At 49.6% G+C, this 24500-nt stretch overlaps 1 protein-coding gene across 1 annotated transcript in view; it reads left to right on the top strand.

The window, feature by feature from the left end:
• The first annotated feature begins 1261 nt into the window (after positions 1-1261).
• Positions 1262-24500, top strand: part of LOC142302843 (peroxisomal membrane protein 11C-like) — a 111836-nt gene continuing 88597 nt past the window's right edge. The window contains exons 1-4 of the mRNA XM_075343986.1: positions 1262-1278; positions 1501-1615; positions 5359-5547; positions 20024-20202. Coding sequence (XP_075200101.1) covers positions 1262-1278; positions 1501-1615; positions 5359-5547; positions 20024-20202 — 500 coding nt within the window. The remainder of the gene's footprint in view (positions 1279-1500; positions 1616-5358; positions 5548-20023; positions 20203-24500) is intronic.

Below are 24500 nucleotides of genomic sequence, written 5' to 3'. Positions count from 1 at the left end.
TTTTCTGAATGTGAACACAGCTCCGCCCCTTTCGGCCATGTTTTTTCCATCTCCTATATAAGAAAGTCCTTAGTTACCCCTCTCCACCCATAGCAGTTTTTAATTGCAATGAGATGACACACAGTTAGGGTCACAGAGCTAGGGACCCCAATATAGAGATATGCCTTGACGAGGCCTTGGGGCTCAGTTACATTGATCAATGCGATTGCTAAATATCTCCTTTTTCCTAATATTCATGGCAGGTATGCAATTCATTATTCACATGTTCAAATTAGCAAGTAGCATTTTTCATTGTATATTCCAATATTTTTCCATATGCTTGAGGCATTATACCATTATCTAAGTTTGATGTGCAGCCTTATTCTTATATATAGTATGTATTTTTGGCTTGCACTCATATATATATATGTATATTAGTGCTCACTTCAGTTATCCTATTCAGTTAAATGTACTCTGGTAAAGCTGGCCATGAAGTCCCGGATCCTACCCTGGGATCCTGAACCCCCTGCAGACAGGCGTAGAAAAAGAAGCACTGAACAACTTCATCTGGGGTATGAGGAAGACCCCAAAGTCTATATTGATGCCATTGGAGTGCCAAGGGGGGTTCCTGATCAGTTTAAGGCTCAGAACCAGATTGCAGCAGGTTTTGCCTCCATTATCCCACAGGTACAGATCAATAAGAATGTCGACTGGATTAATTATGTGTATTACAGTGAGCAAAGATTTGTCAACTATAGTCGAGATGCCTTCCAGGGTATAGTGGAGGAATTAGGCCCTCACACCAAGATGACCCTGCAGAATAGACTTACGCTTGACATGATCCTGGCCGAAAAAGGAGGGGTCTGTGGAATGATTGGGGAAGAATGTTGTACCTATATCCCACAAAATTCAGGTATAAACGGTAAGACTACAGTGGCCCTTCGGAAGATCAATAAATTGGCGGACGAGCTTAAGAGCAACGCCGGAGTAGACACCTCCTTTTTCTCAGGTTGGTTGGGAGGCCTGAAGGGATTCCTACAACAGCTTTGTCTAGTTATAATTGGTATTGTGGCTTTCGGAATGATTATTCTATGCTGCGTTATTCCCCTTTATAAAAGGATAGCTACCAAAGCCGCCCCAACAGGCGTCTTCCTCTCCGGGGAAGTCGGCTCCCTCATAGCTGAGGTCGAGGAAATGGAACAATACACAGAGCTCAACAAATCCAATCTCACCCCCTATCATAATTTGAAGGATTTAGTTTAGGGAAAGATGGGATAACTCCATGCATTATCTGATAGTGTAGTGTTCGGTTCGTGTGGGGTACTCTACCAGGGAGTTATCCTGACGCGGACGAATGAAAAAGCCCAATTCATCTCCTTTCCCCATGCATGGACAGTCTCAAAGGATGATTTTCAGGGAAAAACTTAGTGTTTAGGGGGGATTGTGAAGGAAAAATATACTTTTTATATTCATGCTTTTATATGCTTTATGCTTTCATACGCTTTGTGTTTATTTCTGCAGAAACATAAGTTTTTCCACTGAAGCTATTTCAACATGGAAACTAGACCAACAGTCAACTGACTATTTTGACACAGAAACTTTGCTAACGGCCGACATCCTGTTTACTGGAAACTACGTGACATACGAGAAGAATAATTCCATTTATAGAAGAATGATTGGACCAATGACGAACGACCGGAATTAGACATATATGACTTTAACCCCTCCCTGCTGTTCCTTTTTCTTTCCTCCTCCACGCCTATACATTTATGTATATAAGATTGTGTTCAGGAAATAAAGGGCAGTGTTGCTGAGTGCTGACGCCCACGTGCACTGGGATTGAACCAGATTCCTTGTCTGACTCTTTCTTATATTGGTACCACACGCTATTAGACTAATTCGGAGTGACGGTGGACGAGGGTATTGTCGTAACGACCCCGACACAGGTAGAACACAATCTAATACTCTACCTGTAATCCACTCCCATATTTCCCATGTACAGGTAGAACACAATCTAATACTCTACCTGTAATCCACTCCCATATTTCCCATGTAGCGGTAGAACACCATATAATACTCTTCCTTTAATCCACTCCCATATTTCCCATGTACCGGTAGAACACCATCTAATACTCTACCTATAATCCACTCCCATATTTCCCATGTACAGGTAGAACACAATCTAATACTCTACCTATAATCCACTCCCATATTTCCCATATACCGGTAGAGCACCATATAATACTCTACCTATAATCCTCTCCCATATTTCCCATGTACCGGTAGAACACAATCTAATACTCTACCTATAATCCTCTCCCATATTTCCCATGTACCAGTAGAACACCATATAATACTCTTCCTTTAATCCTCTCCTATATTTCCCATGTACCGGTAGAACACCATATAATACTCTTGCTTTAATCCTCTCCCATATTTCGCATGTACTGGTAGAACACCATATAATACTTTTCCTATAATCCACTCCCATATTTCCCATGTACCGGTATAACACAATCTAATACTCTACCTATAATCCACTCCCATATTTCCCATGTACCAGTAGAACACCATATAATACTCTTCCTTTAATCCTGTCCCATATTTCCCATGTACCGGTAGAACACCATATAATACTCTTCCTTTAATCCACTCCCATATTTCCCATGTAACGGTAGAACACCATATAACACTACCTATAATCCACTCCCATATTTCCCATGGACCGGTAGAACACCATCTAATACTCTACCTGTAATCCACTCCTATATTTCCCATGTATCGGTAGAACACCATCTAATATCCTACCTATAATCCACTCCCATATTTCCCATGTACCGGTAGAACACCATCTAATACTCTACCTATAATCCACTCCCATATTTCCCATGTATCAGTAGAACACCATCTAATACCCTACCTATAATCCACTCCCATATTTCCCATGTACCGGTATAACACAATCTAATACTCTACCTATAATCCACTCCCATATTTCCCATGTACCGGTAGAACACCATATAATACTCTTCCTTTAATCCTGTCCCATATTTCCCATGTACCGGTAGAACACCATATAATACTCTTCCTTTAATCCACTCCCATATTTCCCATGTAACGGTAGAACACCATATAACACTACCTATAATCCACTCCCATATTTCCCATGGACCGGTAGAACACCATCTAATACTCTACCTGTAATCCACTCCTATATTTCCCATGTATCGGTAGAACACCATCTAATATCCTACCTATAATCCACTCCCATATTTCCCATGTACCGGTAGAACACCATCTAATACTCTACCTATAATCCACTCCCATATTTCCCATGTATCGGTAGAACACCATCTAATACCCTACCTATAATCCACTCCCATATTTCCCATGTACCGGTAGAACACTATATAATACTTTTCCTATAATCCACTCCCATATTTCGCATGTACTGGTAGAACACCATATAATACTTTTCCTATAATCCACTCCCATATTTCCCATGTACCGGTATAACACAATCTAATACTCTACCTATAATCCACTCCCATATTTCCCATGTACCAGTAGAACACCATATAATACTCTTCCTTTAATCCTGTCCCATATTTCCCATGTACCGGTAGAACACCATATAATACTCTTCCTTTAATCCACTCCCATATTTCCCATGTAACGGTAGAACACCATATAACACTACCTATAATCCACTCCCATATTTCCCATGGACCGGTAGAACACCATCTAATACTCTACCTGTAATCCACTCCTATATTTCCCATGTATCGGTAGAACACCATCTAATATCCTACCTATAATCCACTCCCATATTTCCCATGTACCGGTAGAACACCATCTAATACTCTACCTATAATCCACTCCCATATTTCCCATGTATCGGTAGAACACCATCTAATACCCTACCTATAATCCACTCCCATATTTCCCATGTACCGGTAGAACACAATCTAATACTCTACCTATAATCCACTCCCATATTTCCCATGTACCGGTAGAACACCATATAATACTCTTCCTTTAATCCTGTCCCATATTTCCCATGTACCGGTAGAACACCATATAATACTCTTCCTTTAATCCACTCCCATATTTCCCATGTAACGGTAGAACACCATATAACACTACCTATAATCCACTCCCATATTTCCCATGGACCGGTAGAACACCATCTAATACTCTACCTGTAATCCACTCCTATATTTCCCATGTATCGGTAGAACACCATCTAATATCCTACCTATAATCCACTCCCATATTTCCCATGTACCGGTAGAACACCATCTAATACTCTACCTATAATCCACTCCCATATTTCCCATGTATCGGTAGAACACCATCTAATACCCTACCTATAATCCACTCCCATATTTCCCATGTACCGGTAGAACACAATCTAATACTCTACCTATAATCCACTCCCATATTTCCCCTTGGACCGGTAGAACACCATTTCATACTCTACCTATAATTCAGTCCCATATTTCCCATGTATCGGTAGAACACCATCTAATACTCTACCTATAATCCACTCCCATATTTCCCATGTACCGGTAGAACACCATCTAATACTCTACCTATAATCCACTCCCATATTTCCCATGTACCGGTAGATCACAATCTAAGGGTGGCTTTACACGCTGCGACATCGCTAGCCGATTCTAGCGATAGCGAGCCTGATAGCACCCGCCCCTATCGTTATAACGATATGTGAAGATCACTGTCGTAGCGAACATTATCGCTACGGCAGCGTCACACGTACTTACCTGCTCGGCGACGTCGCTGTGACCGGCGAACCACCTCCTTTCTAAGGGGACGATTCGCTCGGCGTCACAGCGACGTCACTAAGCGGCCGCCCAATCAAAGCGGAGGGGTGGAGATGAGCGGGACGAACATCCCGCCCACCTTCTTCCTTCCTCATTGCTGGCGTGTGGCAGGTAAGGAGAGGTTCCTCGCTCCTGCGGCGTCACATGTAGCGATATGTGCTTCCGCAGGGACGAGGATCAACTTCGCCCAAGCGACAGCAGCGATAATTGGGAGAGGACCATGTCAACGAGGAGCGATTTTTGGACGTTTTTGCAACGATCCAAAATCGCTCCTAGGAGTCACACACAACGATATCGCTACAGCGGCCAGATGTGCATCACAAAATCCGTGACCCCAACGAGATCGCTGTAGCAATCTCGTAGCGTGTAAAGCCCGCTTAATACTCTACCTATAATCCACTCCCATATTTCCCATGTACCGGTAGATCACAATTTAATACTGTACCTATAATCCACTCCCATATTTCCCATGTGTTTTTGTTGGTTTCTGACGTGCTATGTGACAGGTTTCTTCCTTATTCCTTCTCGTTGTTAGATACGGACACTGTGCTATAGCTGTCAGCTGCTTGGAGGCGCCATAACACAGAGACATGGAGAAACACAGCCGTGTGGAAGGAGTCTTCTTATTGTGGCCTCTCAGCTGAGTCACTGCAGGACAGTCCTGAGACTCTTTGATGACCTGTCCATGCTGGCGTACTCTCTTCAGTACGGTCTAGGAAACCAGGTCAGTTGGATCAAGGTTCACTGAACCGCTGCTTACAATCCCATAAGTCTCACATATTCTGCTCCCCCCTAATATTAGACTCTTCAAAACATAATATAAATCTTACCACTGACAGCCAAAGCCAATGTTCTTATCTGTTCAGAGGGTTCTTAACCCCGTCAGGTACCATGAAATAAAATCACTAGTTGTACCAATCTGCATGGGGTCACATTGACCAGACAAGTGTGACGCCCTGGGCAAGCCAGGGGTCACAGGTCACAACAACACACACCCCACATTCCCTGCAGGTACACCAGCTAACCCCAAAATCCTTGTTGCCTTCCTCCAGGGGCTGTTGTCCACACCAGGGGGTGGGCCAGGCGGTTGGCTCCGCCCACCGAGGAGTTCACAGCCCTGGAGGCAGGAAGAACCAGGCAGTGCAGTTTAGGAAGTGAAAGTAGAAGGAAGTGAAGTGGTAGTGGAGCAAAGGAGAGGAGCTTGTAAGAGGAGTAAAGAGGTGGAAAGAAACAGTAGTAAAGCCTGAAGTTGGTCCGGGTGTGTGCCCCGGACTGTGACAGCAAGGTCAGCAGACGGCGGTGATAGTCTGCAGGGGGAGAGTGGGGAGGTGCACAGCGCTGCCCCTGCACCTCCACAGGCCCCATACCCGCCTGTCCACCATCCCAACCCCATCACTGGGCCCCGGGAGCACCACAACCCCTACCCACGGAGGGGCACATCAACAACTGGCTGCTCCATACCATCACTCCCGGGCTCCCCATACAGAGCAGCGGTGGTGTTAACAAATCACCACAACCGTGGGTGGCGTCACGGACAATAGACTATCCCAAAACACCCAATCCCCTTTTCACTCACGGGCGAGGAGCGCCGCTCGAGTCCCCGGGATCCGGCCCATCGCTCGAGCCACCGAGCAGCGGCCGCAGCAGCCGCGGTGCCAGCCGGACCAGACCAGCAGCAGGGAGAACGCGGCGTCCCCTCCTCCGCCCGCGACAACTTGGCGTCACGAACAGGATCTTACCGCTCTGCCGTTGGGTAGAGGTGCGCCTTGTGACCGCCGGAGGTATCCGGCCGGAAAATTTCAGAAGTCGCCATCTTTGGCGCGAAAAGTTCCCGCTCGAGCGTCTTCTCGAGTAGTAGAGGCGCGAAGGCCAAAACTCCGCCCCGATAGAGGAGGGGCCGGAAAGAAGCTAAGGGGGACGCGGATGGAGAAATGGCGGCGTCCTCGAATTGGAGTGCGGGAATACCCGCCACCGGAGTACCTAAGCTTTGGGGGAAACGAGGCGGAGTAGCGTTTGAGGACTGCGGCCCGGGTGAACTCCCCGCCGGGACCGCTGCGTGGCTGGAGCGGGAGTTGGGCCGGTTCTGCGTGAAGGTGAGGGCGCAGAGCCTGCAGCAGTTGATGGACTGGAAGGCAGAGATGCGCAGGATGGTTGCCGTAGTGGGGGCCCGTGAGCAAGGGGCGGCTGCGGCCGTGCCGCGTCGCGACCAGTCCACCCAAATCCCAGAACCAGCCCTGATTGAGTGGGAGACGGACGTCAGCGCCGCGGCCAGGGGGCCGGAGAGAATGGCGTTGATGGAGGAAGAGGTCCCAAGTGTGCTGCTTCCGCCGCCGTACCTAACGGCTGTCAGTGGGTCGGGGTTGAACTGCCGATGGAAGGAGAACCCCATGTACCGTTCGGTCCCTGAGTGGGCCGACCCCCTGCGGTGGTAGCCACATCAAGGTCAGCGGAGCACCGTTGCACCGTCCCCGTTGGGACCACCAGTCTGAGGATGTTAAAGTGTGTTTGTTTGTAAAGAATGATAAGAAAATGATTATCGTGAAAGTCACCTGATTCAACCGTGATTTGGAAACCGGCCGTGCTGGCACCGTTGTCCCCGTGGGGACTGTTTAAAAAGGTTGCATGGAGAACTTTCCATGGACAAGCCCGTGAACTTGCAGGGCAACCACAGACGCTAGTGGCTTGTAAATAAAAATCTTTTGTTGCAGCTGACCGTTACCGCCTCCGGAGAGGCAGGTTGGAGGGAGGGCCCGCAGCAGAGCAGGCTGGGGCCCAGCCACCACAGGAACCGGTGGCTACCCTCTGGAGGGGAAGGACAGATCCCGCTCGGGTGACTTGGTGCAGGACTTGGGTCAAGGGGTGCTGCCTGGGTTTTAGGGGCAGCATCAGGGCCAGGTTACTTGGGTGGGAGAGAGCGGCAGCCGCAACCGTTTAAAACCGTAACGTTTAAGCAATGAACCTCCCGCTGTGGGATGATGCCATAATTTGTAAATATGTTACCGTTTTACCGTTTTTCTATTTTCAGAAAACAAAAAGGAAAATAAAACCGGTGTTGGACGGGCAGCCCGAGGACGGTCTGCGTTTTGCTAAGGGGGAATGTGACGCCCTGGGCAAGCCAGGGGTCACAGGTCACAACAACACACACACCCCACATTCCCTGCAGGTACACCAGCTAACCCCAATATCCTTGTTGCCTTCCTCCAGGGGCTGTTGTCCACACCAGGGGGTGGGCCAGGCGGTTGGCTCCGCCCACCGAGGAGTTCACAGCCCTGGAGGCAGGAAGAACCAGGCAGTGCAGTTTAGGAAGTGAAAGTAGAAGGAAGTGAAGTGGTAGTGGAGCAAAGGAGAGGAGCTTGTAAGAGGAGTAAAGAGGTGGAAAGAAACAGTAGTAAAGCCTGAAGTTGGTCCGGGTGTGTGCCCCGGACTGTGACAGCAAGGTCAGCAGACGGCGGTGATAGTCTGCAGGGGGACTGCTCGGAGGTTGCTGGAAGGACCGCGGACGGGTGGTGACCCGGCGGTCTGGAGCAGTATACGAAGAACAGTCAGCACCAGGGCAGGGGCTTTTCGGATCCCAGCAAGGCTAGGAATCGCCATAATTTGCCAAACCCGTCAGTGAAGGGGACGCCTGTCTCCTAACAACCAAGTCCCGATTGAAGGCAACAGTCCGACCATTGAGGGGAGACACCGCCACCGCCAAGGCACCAGTTTCCCAGGGCCAGCGCCTGCGGGCAAGAGAGAGGCTCCTCCGGCCCAGATTGAAGCCGGGGAGCGAGTAACCGGTGGGGACCCATCGCTACCAAATAGACATTCCATAGGTGCAGGGAAGAGACCGTCACCGATAACTGCAGGGAACCGCAGCACCGTGAACCGTCCGAGGGACCCGTCCAACCAGCCGTTTGTTTACCGAGAACTGTGTCGTGGTTACTGGCTGAGTGAGTACCTCCGTGCCGTGCGGCACAGCGCTGCCCCTGCGCCCCTGCACCTCCACAGGCCCCATACCCGCCTGTCCACCATCCCAACCCCATCACTGGGCCCCGGGAGCACCACAACCCCTACCCACGGAGGGGCACATCAACAACTGGCTGCTCCATACCATCACTCCCGGGCTCCCCATACAGAGCAGCGGTGGTGTTAACAAATCACCACAACCGTGGGTGGCGTCACGGACAATAGACTATCCCAAAACACCCAATCCCCTTTTCACTCACGGGCGAGGAGCGCCGCTCGAGTCCCCGGGATCCGGCCCATCGCTCGAGCCACCGAGCAGCGGCCGCAGCAGCCGCGGTGCCAGCTGGACCCGAGCAGCAGCAGGGAGAGCGCGGCGTCCCCTCATCCGCCCGCGACACAAGGGTTAAGAAAGATGTCTTTATTGAAACCAGCATGATTTAGCGTCTTCCTCCATAAAGCCCAACATCCAGCGGAAATCATCCTTCAGTACTACAGTATTTTTATTGGACAAGGAGCCATGCGACCATAGGGGAAACAGTCAGGGTCACTTTATTAACCCTTTCCAATACGGCAATTTTTCATTTTTGCGCTTTAATTTTTTCCTCCTTTTAAGAACCATAATATTTTCTCTAGTCCCTTCCACGACAGCATAGGAGGTTGTCTCTCCATGCCCTAATTAGGACAGGAAGCACAAGAGGTTAAAAGGACCCTCCCACCTCCCATAGCCAGTGTCTTCCTGTCCCCATGGGGCATGGAGAGGTTTTATTTTTTCTCCTATGCTGTGGTGGCCGGCGAACTGCAGTATATGTGTATATTTGTTTTTTTTTTTTCCTTTTCCCCTACCTTAGCTGGGCAGTATCGGTCGGGCCTTCGCCGCTCCTCCCATACTGTTCCCTCACTCTGTGAGGGACCGCTGCTCCAGCCTTCCGGAGCTCCTCTGGGGTGATGCGGGCTGTGTAGCTCCCCGGCCGGCGTCCTCCCTGAGCCGCCAGCCGCCTCCTGTATGCACGCTGCAGTACGAGCCGGAAGTGCTGCCGCGGGCGGGACTTCCAGTCTCGCGACCTTCCGGTATGGGCACTTCCGGTCGCGGAGGCAGCGTGACGGATACGCCGTCGCTTCCACGGCCTGTCAGGGACCTGATGCGGGAGGCGGGGAACGTTCCCTGTCACTGGGGGGGGCAGGCCCTTCTGCATAAAGGCCACCCTGAAGACTTCAGAATCATGGTAAGGACTTCTACTGTGCTCCCTGACATGTCTTCCCCTGCATCTGCATCTGCAGAGCCCAGTGTTCCCCCTGCCGCAGTAAGTAAGGAGGGGGGTGGTCCCTTATGCATGGTCTCAGGCTGGTATTTATGGCTCCTTCTGGTCTGTGTTTTCCAGGAGGACAAGCCTGCTAAGAAATCTGACAAATGTGACAAGTCAGAGAAGTCTGAGAAGTCAGAGAAGTCAGAGAAGTCTGAGAAGTCTGAGAAGCCTGATAAGCCTGACAAGCCTGACTGCTATGAAAGGACTGAAAAGATTAAAAAGTGTCCAGTCTGTATAAAAAAGCTCCCTGCAGTCTGGGATAAGAAGCTTTGCCAACAGTGTACGGACCAGATTGTTAGGGCTGAACAACCGTCCCTGGTTGACGAGCTGCGGTCCATGATGAAACAGGAGATTCAGGCCTCACTAGCCTCCCTCCCTGCTCCTGGCCCTTCTCCCCCAAAGAAAAGGAAACTCCAGTCAGCCCCGTCTGATCATGAGGATGCTGATTCCGCCTCGGAGGGTCCCGATGAAGGTTTTTCCTCCGGGAGGTCTGACCAGTCCTTCCTTTTCCCCTCAGAAGATTTGGGGGATCTTATTGGGGCGGTTAGCAGCACTATGGGGTTAGAGGACGTACAGGTTCTTCCCTCGGTCCAGGATGAAATGTTCGCTGGCCTGAAAACCGTCAAACAATTAGGGTTTCCTGTTCATGCCAATATTCTGGATATTGTCTCTAAGGAATGGGAATTTCCTGAGAAGCGTTTCCGGGGTGACCCCAGGCGCCGATTTCCCCTGGAGGCTTCTGGGTTGCATTGGGAGGTCCCCAAAGTGGATGTGCAGGTGGCCAGGGTCGCTAAACAAACGGCGCTCCCCTTTGAAGATACTTCCCAGCTTAGAGATCAGATGGATAGGAAGGTCGAGGGCCTCATGAAGCGATCCTGGGAGGCATCGTCTTCTACCATTCAGGCCAATATTGCCTCCACTTGTGTCTCCCGGTCCCTACTTAGGTGGCTCGACCAGTTGGAGGCTCATATTTCCCAGGGTACCCCTCGGGATGAGTTGCTAGAATCCCTTCCCTTACTTAGGAAAGCTACCAGTTTTATGGCGGATACCTCGCTGGAGTCGGTCCGCCTGGCTGCCAGGACCTCGGTCTTGTCTAACTCTGCCAGACGTGCCATCTGGCTTAAGGCCTGGAGTGGAGACTCCACCTCCAAAATGAGACTTTGCTCCCTTCCGTTTAAAGGGGATTTGGTGTTTGGGCCTGCCCTGGATGACATTCTGGACAAGGCGAATGATCGTAAGGCCTTGCCGGATCCTAAACCCTCCAGGAAGCGGTCCTTTCGTCCCTCGATGCCTCCGGCCTCCCAGTCCAAGGGGAAAGGGAAGTCGGGCTGGTGGAGCTACCCTAAGGGAAGAGGGAGAAACATTCTCATCCCTTCCCATCAACAAGGTCCTCAGCAGGACAAACCATGACTCGGCTCGGGTAGGGGGACGACTCTCGGCCTTTCTTCCCCAGTGGCGGTCCATCCCCACCTGCCAATGGGTCCTGAAGATCGTCTCAGAGGGTCTATTAATAGAATTCATCTCCCCCCCTCTACCGGGTCTCCGAGTCACGGCTCTGGTATCGCAGGGTTCGCAGGCCCTCCTGTACTCGAAGATTCAGGAGCTAATGCACTCGGGGGTCGTTTCCCCAGTCCCGAGTCGGGAAGGAGGGGTAGGCCACTACTTCCGTCTCTTCCTTGTCAAAAACCCGTCTGGTGATGTCCGGATTATCATCAATCTGAAGCGTCTCAACCGGCAGGTCAGATACCGGCGTTTCAAGATGGAGTCTGTGAAATCGTCTATCCCGCTGATAGGTCTGCGCCACCATATGGCCTCAATAGACCTGAAGGATGCCTACTTCCATGTGCCCATCCATCCGTGTCACAGGCAATAACCCAAGTTTGCGGTTCTGCATGGGGAGGAGGTGCTTCATTTCCAATTCAACGTGCTTCCCTTCGGGATCTCCTCGGCTCCAAGGATCTTTTCAAAGATCATGGCAGAGGTGGTCGCCTTCATACGATTGCAAGGTGTCTGTCTGGTTCCATATTTGGACGACTTTCTTCTCGTGGCTCCCTCCGCTCAGACCCTCCGGTGCCATGTGGAGAAGTCATTAAGCATTCTTCGTTCCTTGGGCTGGATCCCCAATCTCAAGAAGCCCCAGCTGCAACCCTCCTCCACTCTGCGGTTTCTCGGGGTGCTGCTGGACTCCGACAGACAGGCATCCTTTCTCCCGAGAGACCACAGGTTGACCCTGCTAACCAAAATCTCAACGCTTCGCCGACAGGCTCGCCCGACCCTTCGAGCGGCTATGTCGGCTCTGGGTTCTATGACGTCCTGCATTCCCTCAGTCATGTGGGCTCAGGCCCACTCTCGCTGTCTACAGGATCATATCCTGGCGCATTGGGACAGACTCCCTTCCTCCCTGAACAAACGGTTTCGCCTCTCAGGGACCGACTCCTCTTCCCTTCTCTGGTGGCTGCGTCCCAACAACCTGAAGGTGGGGGTTGCCTGGACTCGGACGCCCCTGGTTACACTAACAACCGATGCCAGCCTGCGGGGATGGGGTGCTATGGTGGCAAACTCCCCATTTCAGGGGGTCTGGAGTCCTTATGTCAGCTCCCAATCCTCCAACTACCGGGAACTCAGGGCGGTCAGGGAAGCTCTCCTTGCTGCTCAGGATCTCGTCCGGGACACTCACGTCCTGGTCTACTCAGACAATGTCACCACAGTGGCACATCTCCGCCATCAGGGCAGTACAAGATCGGGCGCCCTGAAGTCTGTGTCCTCCCGGATCTTCCACTGGGCAGAACGGTCCCTGCTATCCCTTTTTGCAGTCCATATAAAGGGATCCCTAAACGTTCAAGCAGATTTCCTGAGTCGTCAGGATGTTCACCCAGGGGAGTGGAGTCTGGACCAAGCGGTGTTCTGCTCTCTGGTGGCAAGGTGGGGTACTCCAGAGGTGGACCTCTTTGCTTCAGCAGGAAATCGCAAGGTCGCAACATTTTTCTCCCTGAACCCTCGGGACAATGCGTTGGGGGTGGACGCCTTCTGCCACAATTGGTCCTTTCGCCTCGCCTACGCCTTCCCACCAATTCCTCTTCTCGCACGAACCCTGAGGAAGATCAGAGACGACGGAGCCGCAACTATCCTGGTAGCTCCTCTGTGGCCTCGGCGGAGTTGGTACAGCCTGATCCTGACTCTCGGGATCGACGGACCGGTCCTCCTGGGTTCAGACCCCAGTTTACTGTCTCAGGGTCAGATATTCCATCCGGACCCCCAGAAACTCAAGTTGGCTGCTTGGCTTCTGAGGCCCGGGCACTGAAGGCCCAAGGACTTTCTGACAAGGTCGTGGCTACTCTACAGAGCAACCGTAAACCGGTGACTAATAGTATTTACAATAAAATCTGGATGAGATTTTCCTCCTGGTGTGGTTCTCGGCCTCCTGACCCGCTCCGGCCTAACATTGCGCAGATTCTCGACTTCCTCCAGAGTGGATTGGACTTAGGCCTTCGGCCCAGCACCCTGAAGGTGCAGGTCTCGGCACTCAGTGCAGTCTTTGACACGGCTCTAGCAGATCATCGCTGGATCCGCCGTTTCTTCGTGTCTGCTAGTAGGCTCTGTCCGCGGCAGAGGGTCCTGACACCTCGCTGGGATCTCAATGTGGTCCTTACCGGACTGTCTCAGTCGCCCTTTGAGCCTCTGTCCTCCTGTAGCATCCGTTCTCTCTCTCACAAGACTGCCTTTCTCGTGGCTATTACGTCCGCTCGGAGAGTCGGGGAACTTCAAGCATTGTCTATTCGGGAGCCTTACCTGACCGTCAGAGATGACAGCATTGTCTTTCAGCTGGACCCTTCCTTCCTTCCCAAAGTGGTTTCGGATTTTCACCGTTCTCAGTCCATCGTCCTGCCTTCCTTCTGTCAGCATCCTAGGACTCCGGGGGAGGAAGTGTTCCATTCTTTGGACGTTCGTCGGATGGTGTTGCGCTACCTAGATATTACTGCACCTTGGCGTATTGATCATAACCTATTTATACAGCCCTTTGGTCAAAATAAGGGCAGGAAGGTGGCTAAGAGTACCATCGCCAACTGGATTGTGCGGGCCATTAGAGACGCCTACCTCGCTCAGCATCTGTCTCCGCCTACCGGATTTACGGCGCACTCCACCAGGACTACCTCTGTCTCCTGGGCTGAACGGGCAGGGGCTTCTCCTGAGCAGATCTGCAAGGCGGCTAAGTGGTCTTCCCTCCATACTTTCACGAAGCATTATCGTTTGGATCTGGATTCCAACAGGGATTTGGCTTTTGGCAGGAAGGTCCTGCAGGCTGTGGTCCCCCCCTAGGTATCAATTCGTTGGTATTCCTCCTATGCTGTCGTGGAAAGGACTAGAGAAATAAGAATTATTCTTACCGTTAATTCGGTTTCTAGAACCTTCCACGACAGCACGTAATTCCCTCCCTTATCCTCGAGATTCCTGGATGTGTTTGTACTTCTCATATGCTATGGGTTCCGAATTAACGGTAAGAATAATTCTTATTTCATCAACAGACGTATGATTGCTTGTTTTTTGCTGGAGGAGTTTTACCATTTAATGTGCTATTGTTTTTTGTTTAGGTTTTTTTTTTTTTTTTTTTTTTAGCTCTTTGTATTTACAGTGTTCATTGTATGGTAAAAAGGACTTGTCAACATGATTCTCCAGGTCAGTACGATTGGAGCACTTCAGAATATATATATAGGAAAGAAAAGGGTCGGCACTATGAGAAGTAAAATCTTCAAATTTTATTAAGAATCCAGTAAAAGTATTCCACCGCAGAGGACAAGTAACATCTTACATGTTTCAAATGCACACTCTTAGCGCTCTTAGTCATAGGCACAGCCATACCAAATATTTGTTAAAAAAGAAAGTATGTATGTATGTATATCTATCTCTGTGTCTGTCTCTCTATCTCTGTATGTCTGTCTCTTTCCCCTGCTGTCTCTATCTGTCTCTCTCTGTCTGTCTCTTTCCCCGTCTGTCTCTATCTATCTGTCTCGATCTCTCTCTCTGTCTCTCTCTCCGTCTCCCCACCGACATCTTATTACCTCACACATAAGCTTATTATACTAACACTGTCCTTTGTTCCTATAGCAAACAATCACAGCTCCTATTAGTAACCTGTAGTTCCAGGCTCCATTCACTTTAATGGAGGCAGGTTTTTGGAAAGTAACTGTAAAGCGCGGGGTTAAATTTTCCTGACAAAACAGTCTACGACGTTCCCTGGGTTATATGAGGAGTGTGTGCAAAATTCCGTGATTGTAAATGCGACGGTGCGTATTCCTTTCGCATACATATATATACATACATACAGTTAGGTCCAGAAATATTTGGACAGTGACACAATTTTCGCGAGTTGGGCTCTGCATGCCACCACATTGGATTTGAAATGAAACCTCTACAACAGAATTCAAGTGCAGATTGTAACGTTTATTTTGAAGGTTTGAACAAAAATATCTGATAGAAATTGTAGGAATTGTACACATTTCTTTACAAACACTCCACATTTTAGGAGGTCAAAAGTAATTGGACAAATAAACCAAATCCAAACAAAATATTTTTATTTTCAATATTTTGTTGCGAATCCTTTGGAGGCAATCACTACCTTAAGTCTGGAACCCATGGACATCACCAAACGCTGGGTTTCCTCCTTCTTAATGCTTTGCCAGGCCTTTACAGCCGCAGCCTTCAGGTCTTGCTTGTTTGTGGGTCTTTCCGTCTTAAGTCTGGATTTGAGCAAGTGAAATGCATGCTCAATTGGGTTAAGATCTGGTGATTGACTTGGCCATTACAGAATGTTCCACTTTTTTGCACTCATGAACTCCTGGGTAGCTTTGGCTGTATGCTTGGGGTCATTGTCCATCTGTACTATGAAGCGCCGTCCGATCAACTTTGCGGCATTTGGCTGAATCTGGGCTGAAAGTATTTCCCTGTACACTTCAGAATTCATCCGGCTACTCTTGTCTGCTGTTATGTCATCAATAAACACAAGTGACCCAGTGCCATTGAAAGCCATGCATGCCCATGCCATCACGTTGCCTCCACCATGTTTTACAGAGGATGTGGTGTGCGTTGGATCATGTGCCGTTCCCTTTCTTCTCCAAACTTTTTTCTTCCCATCATTCTGGTACAGGTTGATCTTTGTCTCATCTGTCCATAGAATACTTTTCCAGAACTGAGCTGGCTTCATGAGGTGTTTTTCAGCAAATTTAACTCTGGCCTGTCTATCTTTGGAATTGATGAATGGTTTGCATCTAGATGTGAACCCTTTGTATTTACTTTCATGGAGTCTTCTCTTTACTGTTGACTTAGAGACAGATACACCTACTTCACTGAGAGTGTTCTGGACTTCAGTTGATGTTGTGAACGGGTTCTTCTTCACCAAAGAAAGTATGCGGCGATCATCCACCACTGTTGTCATCCGTGGACGCCCAGGCCTTTTTGAGTTTCCAAGCTCACCAGTCAATTCCTTTTTTCTCAGAATGTACCCGACTGTTGATTTTGCTACTCCAAGCATGTCTGCTATCTCTCTGATGGATTTTTTTTCTTTTTTTTCAGCCTCAGGATGTTCTGCTTCACCTCAATTGAGAGTTCCTTAGACCGCATGTTGTCTGGTCACAGCAACAGCTTCCAAATGCAAAACCACACACCTGTAATCAACCCCAGACCTTTTAACTACTTCATTGATTACAGATTAACGAGGGAGACGCCTTCAGAGTTAATTGCAGCCCTTAGAGTCACTTGTCCAATTACTTTTGGTCCCTTGAAAAAGAGGAGGCTATGCATTACAGAGCTATGATTCCTAAACCCTTTCTCCGATTTGGATGTGAAAACTCTCATATTGCAGCTGGGAGTGTGCACTTTCAGCCCATATTATATATATAATTGTATTTCTGAACATGTTTTTGTAAACAGCTAAAATAACAAAACTTGTGTCACTGTCCAAATATTTCTGGACCTAACTGTACATACATACATACATACATACACTCAGCTTTATATATTAGATATATATATATATATATATATATATATATATATATATATATATATATATATGTGTGTATATATTTCCTAATTTCTAATGTGCTAATGTTTTTATAATATTTATTAATATACTTTTTTTTCTACTTTTCACTATATTTAATAGTTCCGTTTGGGGGCTTGTGCTATACACATCAGTGCTGTATGTAGCAGAAATCATGGTCTCCTTTTGAACGCCATCCACTGGCTGGTTTTCACAACGGTACTGTCATTACAACCTATCAGCGTCCCATGATCGCTCCCCTGCCACATGTTAAATGCCGCTGACAGAGGTTGACAGTGTTATTTAACAGTTTTAGGCCCTGTGCGCACTTGCCTGTTTTTTACGCGGATTTCCTGCGGTTTTGCTGTTTCGCTGCATGTTATGTTCATAACATCTCTGCAGTGATTCACCAGCAAAACCTATGGGGAAAAAAAATGCTGTGCACACTATGCAAATTTTGACAGCTGCATGTTTTGTCACTTCTTTTCCGAACGTCGCTGCGGCATTTCATTCCATTGACTGCAATGTAATCGTGAAATCCCGCAGGGAGTAACGCAGGCAGCAAATTCTGTGCGTTTTCCTGCATTATTCCCTGCGGTATTTCACGGTTTCGGGGCATAATGTTCATCGCTGCCTGCGGTTTGCAGGGAAGTGATGTCATTATGACAGGAAGAGGAAGCGGAGCAGAGAGTAAACACACACACACACACACGCATCGCACTCACACACATCTCACTCATACACAGACATATAGAATACACATACAAATCAAACGGACATGTAGAAAAAAAAACACGTGGGCTCCGCCGTATTTTTACCGTCTAGCCGTCTACACAGCGGCGGCCCGGTATTCTCAGGCGCGGGGGGGCAGGGTTAATGTCCCCCCCCTCCGAGAATATCAGCCCACAGCTGCCCCGGGACTGTCGCATCCATTATGCGGCAGTCCCGGAGTGTCCCCGGCTCTTCCTGTTGCCAGGATGCGGTGGCAATCCAGGGTAATATAAGGAGTTAATGGCGGCGGATCGCCGCCACTAAGTCCAGGCTTGATCATGGCAGCGTCTATGTGACAGCTGATATGATCAACCCGTAAGTAAAGTGAATAAACACAAACACCAAACAATCCTTTATTTTAAATAAAACACAAAAAAGCCCCTGTTTCATCCCTTTATTAACCCCTCCCAAAACACACAGCTCCGGCGTAATCCACGTCCTGCGATGCTTGCATCCAGCCGCGACTGACACACTACTGAATGCAGCCTCGCAACGAGACAGACTGCAGAGAGGTAACCACAGGGTATTTCCCACGGCCGATAATGTGAACACACATTACCGCTCGGGAGAAATGCAGCGTGTGCTCACAGGGAGTCTATCTATCTATCAATACGTGAACAATACCGCGGTAAAACCGCGGCAAACCGCATGCAGTTTTTGGGTGCGGTTTGCTGCGTTTTTGTACCGCGGGTGCGGTAATCTTTCAGACCCTGCAGAATTTTCTTAAGAAAATTCCGTTTTCCAGTGCGCACAGGGCCTTACTGCCACAGTCTCCACGCTGCTCCACCCATGGCTGTTAGAGGCAGATGATGGCTGATTAATTCAGCCTTCATCTCGGTGTGCATATCAAAGGTAGGGAGACTGCTTACAACGAAGATAGTACATCATAAATCATTAAGGGGTTAAAGAAGCTCAGGCTCTACTGAAGTTTCCAATCTCATAATGGTTACCCCACGGGTACTGAACGCTTGTTCCTGTGGCAGTGACCTCTAAAAGCAGGACCCCGACAGGTAAATTTGCTCTTGGAAGGGGAGTAAAAAAAATAAAATGGCATATTGCGCAGGGGTAAAGAGGTGGGGAGCCCGCGTGCTTGTGCCCTAAGGACATTGCCAGGAACCCTGTGTGACGTGCACAGACCCTGGAGTGTGGGGACCAAAGTAGGAGCAGGGGAGCGAGAAGGCCAGCAGTGAGTACGTCGTCGTCCCTGCCAGGTGGAGGGAGCTGGACAGTGCAGGGACACCGGCGTTACATGCGTCATTGCCCACTTGGAGGTATCGGCAGGTTTTGAGCATGCCTCCTCATAGGACTGGTGCATGATACCTGGTGGTTCTGCATTAACTGGCAGCCAACCAATGGGCACCACACTGGCAGCACCTTTTGTCTCCCAGTATGTTAGATTGACCATCAATGTATATTCTTGAGGACCCCTCCTTAGGCCATGTATTCTTCACACTTTATGAAACTATATTAACTACCTACATGCAGAATGTATCCATAGGGCCCAAGTGACTTGTCAGATGATGAGTGTGTCCTAATATGTATTTTTCTATATTTTGAGACTGATTCATAAAAGTGCAAAATGTTATTTTTTGCACAACGGCAAAGCCGGAGAGGGGGTGGAACAGAGAGTGGCTATGCCCACCCGTCAAATTCAGCTAAAGAGCTGCCGTCTCTTCTGCTAGAAATACTGGTCCAGTCCTTGCCTGGAGTAAGATTTCTGGCGAGGTGCGTGCCACTGAGAGGACACGTCCTTAATGAATTTGGCACAGCATACTCCAGCGAGCCTTTAATGAATCGGCCCCGTAGTGTCCTGTATATAGAGGCTGAAATATGTGTTTATGTGTGAACATTTCAGGCTTCATTTCCTCTAATAGACCAATTATAAGATATTTACAGATCTAATAGTGACCATTAATCCTTGTGTTGCACAAGTTACCATTGTTCTTGTGTATGTGCCTTTTATACTTTGCAGAATTTCTCTCTCGATGTGAACTGTTTGTTGGTGATCTTTTCTTTACGCTTATGCATCTTTTTTCCATCGCATTTATTAGGCATATTTTGGTTATATTACAACAACTTATTAATTGTAATAAAACCCATAAATGACCAGTAAATATTTTATAAATCTCCCTGTGTGTTAGGAGAAAGACTTTCTCATCAGGTGGATCTCTGTATTGGGCAACGTATTTGACCAGCTGTACTATCCATGTGAGCATATGGCCTGGGCAGCAGATGCTGGCGTTATTCACATTAAGTCTGACACGTGGTGGACTGCCAGCACAGCCCTTTGGGGTCTGTCACTCATGGTGGGAATCATACGGTAGGTCATCTCCCAATCTATTGCCTTTTGTGTATGTGTGCTTCTTTCTCCTCCAGGACTGGTCATTCACTTTCAATTCACATGTAAAATCTGTATTCAGTGAAGACACACTTTCCCATTACTGAGATCAGAGATGACGGTCAGTACTTGTAAGAGGCAGTAGCCAGAGTCAGATACAGACATTCTGCTGCAAGTTCCCCTAAAATGACAGTTACGTCTCCATAGAAGTTTGAGCACTTACTGCCATCTCCTATTTCTGTAATGGGAATATCTGTATTCACTGAAGACAGATTTTACCCAGGAATTGAGCATTCTGCGAATATATGATCAGGCCAGAAAGGGAGAGAAGCAGATTTCTCTGATAAGATATATTACAAAGTTTCTTATTTTCACATGTACTATTGATTTATGACATAAAAATTAAAATGACAGTTACTCTTTAAAAGACGTGTGTCATCAGAAAATAACCTATTATTTAACCAGTTCAAGACCAGTCCATTTACTACCATTCCTTATAAAGCACTTTTTATTTTTTCTTAAATCTGCATGTAAGTAATTTTTGCGTCTTTTTTTCATTATGCATGAGGCTTCAATTTTAGGTCAATGTAATGTTCTCTTTCTTTTTTATGCTGAGATTGAGAGATAAAATTAAGAGAAATAAGTGTATTAGGCTCATCTGTTGAGGTGGATCCTCCAAGCCTAAGGTCTGGGTGGGCACACTGGCCACGTGCAGCAGGCAGGTTAGGCACGGGAAAATGGGTAGCAGAAGTACTGGAAGCCACAGGCAGACAGAAGGCCAGTAGCAGAGGCACTGGAAGCTGCAGGAAGGCAGGCGAGAGGTACTGGAAGCCGCAGGAAGGCAGACGAGAGCTACTGGAAGCCGCAGAAAGGCAGACGAGAGGTACTGGAAGCCGCAGGAAGGCAGACGAGTGGTACTGGAAGCCGCAGGAAGGCAGGCAAGTGGTACTGGAAGCCGCAGGAAGGCAGACGAGAGGTACTGGAAGCCGCAGGCACGCAGGCCAGAGGTACTGGAAGCCGCAGGCAGGCCGGCCAGAGGTACTGGAAGCTGCAGGTGTGAAGCCCCACGGGTGTTGTGTCGGTGTCGGCGCGTTACCTTCAGGGACTCCACGTTGCTGGATCTCCGTCACTGGTAGGAAATCTTCTTGTTTTGATCGTGACGCCACTCTCAGTATTGCGGCCAGTAGGGACCGCCACTGCAGGTTGAGGGTCGCCTGGGGCTGATGGTATGTGCAGTTAGATGTAGTAGCCTCCTGAGAGTGAGGCAAGCCCCAGGGCCCTGTGTAGGTTTGTAGTACCACAAGTCGCAGAATGACCACACAGGCAGGATGTCTTTCAGGGTTTTTACTCACATTAGATGGCAGGGTGAGTAGCCCGGGCGTAGCTGAGATGAACCAGATGGGAACCAGGTATCCTTCAGGCTGACTTTATGAGGGTGACTACTGACTCGCCTTCCTTAGCCCTTGGTGGTTTGGGGTAACCCCGACTTTGAGTCCCTATGGGGGTCACCCAGGGAAGATGCTGCAGCCTCTCTCCCCTTGTTGTTTGCCGTGTGCTTGTTCCCCGGACCAGGCCACTCCAGCCTCTTGCCTCCTATGACCTATGGGCCCAAACTTGTGGTTACGTGGCTCCGGCTTTTGTAGTGTTGTGGTGTGGGCTGTAAGAGCCCCACACCGGCAGGTTTAGCAGGGAAAGGTGAATCTATCCTCGCTTCGGGATCTGCCGCCCGGTTGGGCCTGGTGCTCTCTAGAAGTCTCCTTACTTCCCACTCCGTGCACTCTCTAGCTGAAGCTGGCTTTCAGGCAGCACTCCTAGTTGACCGTTCTCCCCCGTCTGTAGTCACTGCGCGGGCGCTGTTAGACAGCAACAGCCCCACAGGTCTGCTCCTCACTGAGCCCTCTGGAGTTCTGCTCTAACCGACTCACTGGTGGGTTTTTCCATCTCTGCTCTTTCTGCTGACATCTCCTCAGTCCGAGCTCCAAGCTCTAACTAACTCCTCCTATCTCTCTTTCCTTCCCCACTTGTGTCTGCCTACGCCACCTAGCAACCAGACTCTCTTACCACACCCCTTGAGAGGAGATGGAAGCTCTCACCCCCTCCACTATTCCAGTGAAGGCGTAGGCTCTGCCCCCTCCTGGGTTCCCCAGGGGTCCTCTCTTAGGTACATGTGTGAGGCCTGATCACTATGCGCCTGTGTTCCACACCCCAGCCAGCCATCTGGATTACCTGTATTGTACTGTCCCCAGCATGGGTGCAGTACTCAGTGGTGCCTGACCAGGTCAGGGGCGCCACATTCCCCCTTAGTTATCACCAGCACGTCCTCGGGCTGCAAGACAACATTTTAAAATGCATAAAACATTAAAACATGTAAAACATTTTTAAAAGCACCAGGTATCAGACATCACCACCCTCCACCCACAAGTCCGTTAACCCACCCAAAACCCTCTCACGTTGGCCGCAACTTCAGCCACTTCTGGCAGGATGTATAGGCGGCTTTCATGGGCTGGTGGTTTCAGGGTATACCTGGCCTGGTGGATCCGCGCCGTCAGCCTCTTCTGGCAGGATGCAGAGGCGGACTCCACAGTTGGTGCTGACCAGGTACCCTCTTTGTGGTGGTGAGCCAAGGCCCCATAAACAGGCGTGCTCTCTGGTCGCAGGTGAGCCAAGGCCCTTTTCTACGGACGGGCCCCCCTGGTTGCAGACGAGCCAAGCCCCTAAACAGGCTGGCCCTGGTGGTGGTGCCACTGGTGTAACTATTTACACTGCGAGAGTTTGTGGCTATAGCAAGTTCATAGCCTTAAGTTTGTTTCTCACAATAGTTTTTGTGGGCGCATTTCTTAAACGTTGCAAACAAAACCTTTCAAAACTGGTCAAAACAGGAACTTCTCTTCTTACTTTACTTTACTTTACTCCTCTTTTTCACTAGGGCGAGGGCACGTTGGGCACTGGCACCTGTGACTTTCCTGCTCTTTGTCTCTGTCTTCATCTGTGGTTGCCTCATCTATAGGTTCCGTGTCTTTCCTTTCTTGGTCTGCATCTGATTCCTTTTCTGTATCTGTTTCTTTATCTCTGTCTTGTCTTTCTTGTCTTTCTTGTCTTTCTTGTCTTTCTTGTCTTTCTTGTCTTTCTTGTCTTTCTTGTCTTTCTTGTCTTGGACATGGTGCTACATCGAGCGCATACAATCCCCTTTCACCTTCATGCAGAGTGAACTGTACTGCTTCTCCAATTTTCAAATTTCTGCCGGAATGTCCTCTGGGCAGGTGGGCTTGAACATCTCTCCTGTTAACAAATATGCCCTCTTTTATTCCTTTCACTACAATGAAGCCGTATCCACTTTTCAGGTTGAAGTCCTCTACTATTCCTCTGTAAAGGGGTCCTCTAGCCTGGGCTTTGGACCTTCTTAGGCACCTTTTCTCCTCCAGATCTCTGGCTGTAACCTCTTTCTGTTCTGGGGACTGTGGTGTCGGAGGACGCTTTGATCTGCTGCGCCGTGTCTTGCGGGCTGGGTTCATGCCTGCAGGCTCCCAGGTGAGGTCTTTGGGCTGATCTTCGTCTGCTGACGGTGTCAAGTCTTCCTCCTCCCAGCGGGAATAGGGCAGCATCTCCGGCTCTGGGTAGGGGTCTGCTGCGGCTGGCGTCGGAGTTAGCCCTTCTGCTTCCTGGCCTCCTCTCCCCCTTAGTTCTTCCTGGCACTCCTCTGGTGGCAGGACTGGGGATGGACTTTCTTCTGCTGGCCCGGGCGGGGGACTCTCCGGCGCGGCTGCAGGGGTTGCCTGAATCTCCTCAGGGGTGCATGGGGGGCGCAGGTACAGATCCACCAACCACTGGGGAAACTTGGCCTCCATGTCAGCCCTCATCTGCCAGTATTCTTCCTCCAGCGTGGGCTTCCTATCAGAGACCTCCGTGGATTGGGGAGCGGTATCAGCTCTGGCCTTGCAGGCCGGGGTAAATGGTATGTCTCTTTTATCTTGGCGGGCCGCGCCCTGTATGGCGGCGGCCTGGTCTTGGCGGGCCGGGCAGGGCATCGCTGCGGCGGCCTGGTCTGTGCGGGCCGGGCAGGGCATCGCTGCGGCGGCCTGATCTGTGCGGGCCGGGCAGGGCATCGCTGCGGCGGCCTGATCTGTGCGGGCCGGGCAGGGCATCGCTGCGGCGGCCTGGTCTGTGCGGGCCGGGCAGGGCATCGCTGCGGTGATCGGAGCTTGGCGGGCCGCACCCGGCGGGGCTGCGGCCTGGTTCAGCATATCACCTGCGGCGCGGACGAGCGTCGCTGCTGCGTTGGA

This window comes from Anomaloglossus baeobatrachus, chromosome 1, assembly GCF_048569485.1.
Source record: "Anomaloglossus baeobatrachus isolate aAnoBae1 chromosome 1, aAnoBae1.hap1, whole genome shotgun sequence".
NCBI lineage: Eukaryota > Metazoa > Chordata > Amphibia > Anura > Aromobatidae > Anomaloglossus > Anomaloglossus baeobatrachus.
The sequence above is the reverse complement of the archived record's forward strand: the minus strand, read 5'-3'. Positions and strand labels throughout refer to the sequence as shown.